Here is an 8,334-nt window from a genome sequence, read left to right as displayed (position 1 = left end):
GGCCCCAACCGGGGACCCCGACCGGGCACCCCGAACGGCCCCGCAGGGAGCCCAAAGAGCCCACACGGGGATCCCGAACGGCCCCAACCGGGGACCCCGGCGAGTGCCCGCCTCGAGGAGCGACAATCCCGCCCGGTTCTACCCTGCAGCAGCGGTGCTGGGCACGGCGATCCTGCCCGATCACACCGGGGAGCGCCCGGGGATCCCACCCGGTTCCGCTGTCCCGGCACGGCCCGGGTGTCCTGCCGGCCGCGGCCGTGCCCGGTCCCCGCGGCCCCTCAGGGCCCAAAGCCCCGTTTGATCCTCCCCCAGCCTTTGGGGCTGCTTTTCCCCACCCCAAACCCAGCAGAGGCAAAGCTCAGGAGCCACGGGCTGCACCAAAGCCGCCGCCCTCAGGTTCTCCCCATTCTGCATCTTTTCAGCAGCTCTTGCCCGCTTTGCCACGAGGAACGGGGCCCTTTCGGCCAGGCTGGGGTCAGAGCAGCGAAGTCACGATCGCAGAGCAGAAGAAATCACAAAGCCCTGCAGCCTCTCCTGCTGCACGGGGGGAGGAAGCTTTGAAGAACACAGTGACCTTTGCAATGTGCTGGCAGGCAGCAGCAGCGGCGGGGCTGCACGAGGTTTTACCGACCAACCCAGCACTCGGGTACCTCCCAGCACCTTGCTTTTCCTGGCACAAGGGAAAAAAAAAAAGGCTCCACAGAGAGCCACCCAGCCCTGGAAGGTTTGTATGGTTTTATAAGGTCACCATTTCTACAGAGAATATCACATTTAAAACATCCACTCACAAAACCAGCGGCGCGGGAGGAAGGCTCGGCACCAGAGCAGGGCTGCCACAAAAGCCTTGAGCTGAGACTTCAGAGCCTTTCTGGGCCTGCTCTGCCCACAATTCCACAGTTCTGCCTCAGCCCATGAGGTTCTTGGCCTGTTGACTACAATGAAAGCATTCCTGGATCCAGGGAAGGGCTAAGAGGTGACAAAGCCTGGGATTCTGGGACTCCCGGTGCTTCCTGCAGCGTGGAATGCTTGGTTTGGTCACACTCTGGAATTCCCACCCCCACTGCCAGTCCCTGCCCTGCTCCTCTCACTGAGGGAGAACATGAACTTTCCTCCTGGATGCCAACAGTTCCTTTGGATATTATCCCAAATCCTCACTTTGTTTTGTTTTTTTTTTTTTTGTTTAAAACGTTACGCTGGCGGAAAAATCCCAAACAAAGCAGCGACACAAGAGTGGGGTCAGCAGTAAAAGAACAGAGCAACGGGACAGAGAGAGCACATTCACAAACGCTGGGATTCCTCCTCACCCAGGAGCAACACATGGGAACCAGCAGCCAAACTCTGGGCAGGACAGAGCCAGCCCTGCTGTCACCACGGGACCAGGGCAGTGACAACAGCCCCGTCCTGCAGGCCAGCGATGCCAGGGGGGAGCAGATCATCCTCAGCCATTAGATGATCCAGGGAATGATCACTACACAGAGGTGTTTGCAGCCTGTGAATGCAGAAAGCCATTTCAGCTGTAGCTCCCCAGATGAAAGTTCCCTGCAGCCTCCCAAGCTTTGCTTCGGGCGTTCCAGCCGGGCGTCGGGCAGAACCATCCACGCCGTTTCCCACCACGGCCCAGGGGCTCGGACGCTTTGGATCTCCCCCGCTCGGTAGAAAGGAGGCTTCACTGAGCCAGGCTGCCCTTCTGGCCCGTCCAGAGCTCCCGCAGCTCCACCTTGCAGCCCAGGTCCCTGAGGGCAGCCCTGGCCACGTCGTCGCAGTCCCGGTGCGCGGCGCGAGCCTCCGTGATCAGCAGCTCCGCTCCCATCTCCAGGATGGGCCGGGACAGGTCCCGGCTGCGCGACACCAGGTTCCGGATCAGCATGCACGCCTGCTTCTGGGGACAAGGCAAGCACAGGGTCAGTTCTGGGCTCTGCAGGCAAGCCCAGGGGTCAGTGGGCTTTGCAGGGAGGTCAGTGGGCTTTGCAGGCAAGCCCAGGGTCAGTGGGTTCCTGAGGGAAGCCCAGGGGTTGGTGGGTTTTGTAGGAAGGTCAGTGGGTTCCTGAGGGAAGCCCAGGGGTCAGTGGGCTTTGCAGGGAGGCCCAGGGGTCACTGGGCATTGTAGGGAAGCTCAGTGGGTTCCTGAGGGAAGGCCAGGGATCAGTGGGCTTTGCAGGGAGGTCAGTGGGCTTTGCAGGGAAGCCCAGGGGTCAGCGGGTTCCTGAGGCAAGCCCAGGGGTCAGTGGGCTTTGCAGGGAGGTCAGCGGGCTTTGCAGGGAAGCCCAGGGGTCAGTGGGCTTTGCAGGGAAGCCCAGGGGTCAGTGGGTTCCTGAGGCAAGCCCAGGGGTCAGTGAGCTTTGCAGGGAGGCCCAGGGTCAGTGGGCATTGTAGGGAAGCTCAGTGGGTTCCTGAGGGAAGCCCAGGGATCAGTGGGCTTTGCAGGGAAACGCAGCCATGGAAGGTTTTGGCATGCACAGAGCAGATCAGCTAAAGAGTATTTCCTGAGAAGCCCAAATGTGAGATGCTGCAGAGCAACCAACTGTTCCCTGGAGGAATAAAATCCATGGATGTTATTCCCCGTTGAAGTTTAGACAACCAGAGCTCTGTGCAAATCTCCAACACCAGCCAGGCAATACCAATTAATTTTTAAGTAACACTGAAAATTCTCCAGTGAAGCAGCCCTGCCTTTCCACGCTGTTCCAGGCACTTAAACCACTCCTTCAGAAAATATTTTCTATTTTTTAACACTCTGGAAAGCACATAAGTGGACACAGAACCTGCTGAAACCTGCAGGAGAAACCAGAGGCAATCTTCTTGCCATGCAGGTGGTTTATTTGACTCTGCAGAATGGATGGCACAGGCTGGGTTGGACAGAGCCCATCCTCTTTCTGCTGTTCCCAGGAGGAAAAGGAATGCCTGGAGTGTGGCATTCCACAGTTTTAAGAACCCGCATTCAGGTGGATCTGAAAGCTCAATTCAGTTTTGCTCTGAGCACCCCAGGGTGACAAATGCAGGGGGGCTGCACTGAGTCGCTGCCTTCCCAACGCATTCAAAACCTGTCAGAATTTGGTGAGTACAAGGGGAAAAAATCCCAAAGAAACAGGTTAACAGAGCCCAAACCAGCCCTGCCTGACTCGGCAGGTGCTGTGAGGGACATACCTGCACAGCCACCTCTCGTGGGTGAGCCTTCATGGCCTGCAGAGCTGCCAAGGCCCCGCCGCCCTCCATGATGACGCTGCAGTTCTCGGGCTTGCGCAGGGCCAGCATGCACAGGGCTGCACAGCCCTGCTCACAGATCTGCAACACACAGGGCAGCACGCTCACTGCCTGCAAAGCTGCCTTCCAGCCAAACTGAAGCGGGGTTTCTTCTCTCTCACGGCAGTTTTGGAGTTGTTTTTATTGTTTTAAAGTTTCTCCCGCTGCGGGCGTCCTGCTGCTCTGGCACGTAAAGCAGGGGGAGGGTTGGAATAATGATCTTAGAGATATTTCCAACCTTCATGATGCTGTGTTTTGCACGCCAGAGGTGTAAAACACCGTCCCCACTAACCATCTGATTCAGGAACAAGAAAAATAAACAACACAAGACGGAAAAAGCCTAAATTCACACAAATATTGAACGCTCCACAGCCGGGCGTTCGAGGTTTCCCCACTGCTCAGCTGCACACACACATCCTGCAGCTCCAGCTGAGCTCCATCCCCATCCCAGAGGGAACTCCCAAGCCCCTGGGGGGTACCTGAGGGTTGCCCAGGTGGTGGCTGATGGCCAGCACGATGAGGTCGGTGGCCCCGGCGTCCACGATGGCGTCCTTGACGTCGTCGTTGCCGGCCACGGCGCGGATGGCGCTGAGCACCTGCTTCACCACGTCCTGCTCCGTGGGGAAACAGCAGTTCAAAAGGCAGCAGAGAGAGTTTGAGAGCTTGCAAAGCAAAGCAGAGCATCCCCCCTTCCATGAAAATGGTTGTGGCAATCATCAGCTACACAAACTCTACCCTCAGTCGCTTCCTCGCCGCACAAGGGACCTTGGAGACCTCTGCCAAAACATCAGTGAGGCTTAAAAAAATCAGGCATCAACCTCTGGGACTTGAGCATCTACATCCCTAGTTTAAAATCTCTTTTTGGTGGAAAACCAAACGTTCAGCTTTTCTGGGAGCAGGCAGAGTTCTGCTGGTGGAGGCTGGGGGACACAGGAATAATTCTGAGCAAAAAGCTCACAAATTTTACCTGCAGGGCATTTAATTCTGCATGCATGGGGTGAATAGGGATCAGAGGGGTTTCAACCCTGATTGCAGAGGCTAAGGCTCGTTCATGAACACGAACCTCATTGCTTAGGATGAGAAGTTCCCCCCACAACTCTCCCCACTGCTCACCGGGTGCTCCATGCAGTCAGCCAGCAGAGTCACCATGAAATTTAAGCCCCCAAGGTCCACGATTTCCTGGCAGAACTCATTCCTGACAGAGAGGCGAGAGAGGGTGGCACAGAGCTCACTGAGAACCCCGGAGTTGTCCGTGAAGGCTGCGGAGGAGAGAGGAGGGATGGAGCCATTGCTGCACAACTGACGTGGTTTACTCTGATTAATGACGTAGGAAACAGCGTGGTTCACTTTACAGATTACAACAGCAGGGATGACACCTGCTCACTCTGCTCCTAGCCAGAGTCACAATGTCTTCTCTGGGTAAGAAGCACCTGAGCAGAGACAAGAGGCCCCTAAACCTGTAAAATAGTTCCTAAATACAGTGAAAATCTGCTCTGGTCACCTGACTGCCCCACACGTTTGCAGCAGCAGCAGCCGGTATTTTTCGCTGTCTCAGGGTACATTTCATGGACAGAATTAAACCCCATTGGAGTGACAAATTCTTGAATCACCTCTGAGGAGCTTCAAGTTATGGCAGTGAGAGAGGAAATCAGACAATGAGAGAAGAAATTACAAGTGATTCCTGAGGAAAAAAATCACAAGTGATCCCTGAGTCAATGGGAGAAGAAATCACAAGTGATTCCTGAGACAATGGGAGAAGAAATCACAAGTGATCCCTGAGTCAATGGGAGAAGAAATCACAAGTGATCCCTGAGACAATGGGAGAAGAAATCACAAGTGATCCCTGAGTCAATGAGAGGAAATCACAAGTGATTCCTGAGACAATGGGAGAAGAAATCACAAGAGATCCCTGAGTCAATGGGAGAAGGAATCAAAAGTGATTCCTGAGTCAATGAGAGGAAATCACAAGTGATCCCTGAGACAATGGGAGAAGAAATCACAAGTGATCCCTGAGTCAATGAGAGGAAATCACAAGTGATTCCTGAGACAATGGGAGAAGAAATCACGAGCGATTCCTGAGACAATGAGAAGAAATCACAAGTGATTCCTGAGTCAATGAGAAGAAATCACAAGTGATTCCTGAGAGGAAATCCCCAGTGATTCCCCATCAGGATCAACACCCCCAGGGTCCATTTTACCTTTTGCAGCCTCAATGAGGACTCTCAACCCATCGTTCTCCAAGACAATCATCTTGGCGTGGTCGTGGGCGTGACCGAAGGGCACTCGGATGTCATCGTCGAACGTCATGACCCTGAGGGTTGAAGCTGCCGTCCTGACCACCTCAGCGCTGCCGCCGTGCTGGGTGATGGCTCCAGTGAGGAGAGGGAGGATGCCACCCTTGACAAAGTCCTGCCTGTTGTGCTCGTGCTTGAGGCAGGCGTGCCGCACGCAGCGGATCCCGGCCAGCGTCACCTCGGCGTCCCCGCGCCGCTCCCGCAGGCTCCGCAGCAGCAGCTCCCGCCCCGCGGCGTCCAGCAGGTCTGGCTGCCCGTCCAGCAGGGCAGCCAGCGTGGAGAAGGCTTGGAGCAGCAAAGCCCTGTCTGGGGCAGCCAGCTGGCAGGCAGAGAGCACGGCGGGGTAGGCGCCGCTCTGGCCGGCCAGGTAGCGGAAGGCCAGCTGCTCCTTGCACTGCGCCGCCAAGGCCGACAGCTGCTCGGGCAGCCGGGCCACGTCCTGCTCCGCCACGGCTCTGCCCAGGCACTCCAGGGTCTGAGGGACACACCAAGGGTTAGTGCTGCACCCGAGGCGTGCGGGAGTTACAGCCAGCTGGTTCTTTTGAGGTTGGTGTCAAGGCAGCGGTGGTTGCGGCGTTTGGGCTTCGTGCACGCAACCCCTGGAGGGACAGGGGCTCCCTCTGCCACCTGTGTCACAGCTCCACTGGGCACCGGGCTGACCAGCACCAGCTGAGCTGGGTCTAACCAGCACATTCCAGCTCTGGAAGTGTCCACAGCCAGGCTGGACAGGGCTTGGAGCAAGCCGGGCCCAGTGGCACTGATCCCCACCTTGTCCCCAGCCCGGTGCCACGTCCTGTCATTCCTGGGACACCTCCAGGCATGGGGACCCCAAGCCTCCCTGGGCAGCCCTGAGCACCCTCTCCATGAGGAAACCCACCTGAGCCTCCCCTGGCACACCCTGAGGCCGTCCCCTCCCGTCCTGCCCCGGGAGCAGAGCCCGAGCCCACCTCACTTACACAGAGCCTTCCCTGAAAAGTGCAAGGAGCTCTTGGAACGATTTATATTTGCAGAAGAAATGGGATTAACTGCCTGAAGAGCTCCCAGAGAAACGGGGCAGAGGCACAAGTTGGCCCAGTACTTATATTATTATTATTCTATAACCCTGAGAGAGAGAGAGAGCAGCAATTTGTGCTCCTACCAGCAGGATTTGATGCTTTTGCCTCTGCCCGTTCTCAGAGACAGGTCGCACAGCTTTCACAATATTGCTCAGGTCCACACCTAAAAGGGGAAATGAAACCAAGTTGAATATTGGTTCCAGGATAATTAGAGTCAGATAAACAGTATTAGTTCCAGATCTAGGGAGAAGCTGCCAAGGTAACCACAGAGAACAAAGATGAACTTGTAAAGATGCTGAAATGCTCAGTTCTGACTGTAAGGTCAGATTCTGCCTGGAACAAAGCTAGATGTCATTTGAGGGGGCGGGGGGGGTGGAAAGAAAGAATTTCATTTCACTGACCAAATTTTGCCCTGCAGCTTCCCTCTAGGCAGTTGTGCAGTCACAATTAATCCACAACACCAGGTCAGCATTAACGGTGCCTCTGCTCCACTTCACAAAGGCTCCCTTCCAACGCTGCCCGATCCGTGCTTGCCTGCAGGGCTCCTTTAAACCCCGCCATTTGTGACAGCCCAGCCTGCAAAAGGCGCAGTACCTTGGGACTCGAACTGCTGCACCGCCTCCCTCACGGCCTCCTCGGGCTCCATCTCGAACTCGGTGATGTTCTCCTGCACCGCATCATCGAACGTCTCCTGGGCGATCTGCTTGGAGCCCATCTTCCCGGCAGGGGCTGGATCCACCTCCGCGTCCTGCTGCTGAGACAGGGCACAGCTCGTTTGGCTGCAAGACCCCCGAAGGCCCAGCAGAAAGCGAGCAAGGGCCTTGCTCTTCCCCGAGACAAAAGCTCGGGGCTCTGCACCAAAGGCACCCGATCAAAGGCACGGCCCGTGGTTCATTCAACGGGGAAAACACGGCAGGGAAGGGGATAAGGAGACATTTCAGCAGATTCCCGGATTTAGATGGGGTTCCAGGACCCGGCACCGTGACAGGGCAGCACCGAGGGCCCCGTGCCCGGTCACGGCCCCGGCCCTCGGCCCGCCCTGCCCCGCTTCCCCCGGGCGCATCCCGCACCCCTCAGCAGGCCCGCAGCTCCCAGCGACGCGGAGAGGGCCCCGAAGGAAGGCGGCGGTGCCGGGGGAGCTCCGGAGCACCGCGGCCCCGCTCCCCCTCACGACCCACCTGGGCCGCCGCCGGCCGCCCCGCCGGACAAAAGGCGAGGGCGGGCCGGCCCCACTCGGCCGCCGTACGCGCTCTCTGCGCATGCGCCGCGGCCCAAATTGACGCCGCCCGCCCTCACGCCCAGCGAAACAGAGCGCGGGCGGGCGGCAGCGCGCATGCGCGCCGCTCCCGCGCCCGGCCGCTCCCACGCACGCGCGGCAGGCGCAGCGCGGCCGGGCGCGCCCGCAGGGCAGCGGCTGCTCCCTCAGAGCAGAGGGAGGCCGCGGGCCGCTCCCCTCGCTGCCGCCCCGCTTACCGGCAGCGCGCCCGCACCGTTAGTACCGCCCGCTGCCGCCGGCGGGGGATGAGGCGGCTCCGCGCAGCGCAGGCGCGGCGGGGCTCGGGGGCGTGGCTAACGCATGAGGAGGCGAGGCCCGTGTGCAGGGAAAGGCGTGGTCGTGCCGTGTAGGGGCGTGGCCTAGTAGGGGGCGTGACCCGCCGCGCTCTCCGGGAGCGGCGGGCGGGGCGTGGCCGTCACCGGGAGGGGCGTGTCTACCGGCGAAGGGGGCGTGGCCAGCGGGAGGCCCCGGT

General features: G+C 58.4%; 1 protein-coding gene across 3 annotated transcripts; it reads right to left on the bottom strand.

Moving 5' to 3' along the window:
- Positions 1-1,155: 1,155 nt before the first annotated feature.
- Positions 1,156-8,075, bottom strand: ARMC6 (armadillo repeat containing 6). Of its 3 annotated transcripts, none has more exons than XM_068173765.1 (8): positions 8,060-8,075; positions 7,181-7,340; positions 6,670-6,749; positions 5,436-6,006; positions 4,351-4,496; positions 3,717-3,848; positions 3,142-3,279; positions 1,156-1,879 (listed from the first exon to the last, which is right to left on the bottom strand). In XM_068173765.1, exons 2-8 carry the CDS (start codon positions 7,299-7,301, stop codon positions 1,667-1,669), a joined length of 1,401 nt encoding a protein of 466 aa, XP_068029866.1. In that variant the 5' UTR covers positions 7,302-7,340; positions 8,060-8,075; the 3' UTR covers positions 1,156-1,666. The 3 variants fall into 3 exon arrangements, with proteins under 3 accessions (XP_068029866.1, XP_068029869.1, XP_068029867.1); XM_068173768.1 differs by having other exon boundaries at positions 1,156-1,876; XM_068173766.1 differs by lacking the exon at positions 8,060-8,075 and adding an exon at positions 7,765-7,870 and having other exon boundaries at positions 7,181-7,337.
- Positions 8,076-8,334: the final 259 nt, after the last annotated feature.

Source organism: Anomalospiza imberbis, chromosome 27 (assembly GCF_031753505.1).
Source record: "Anomalospiza imberbis isolate Cuckoo-Finch-1a 21T00152 chromosome 27, ASM3175350v1, whole genome shotgun sequence".
NCBI classification, from domain to species: Eukaryota; Metazoa; Chordata; class Aves; order Passeriformes; family Viduidae; genus Anomalospiza; species Anomalospiza imberbis.
Note: the sequence above shows the minus strand (reverse complement) of the source record. Positions and strands in the feature narration are given on the sequence as shown.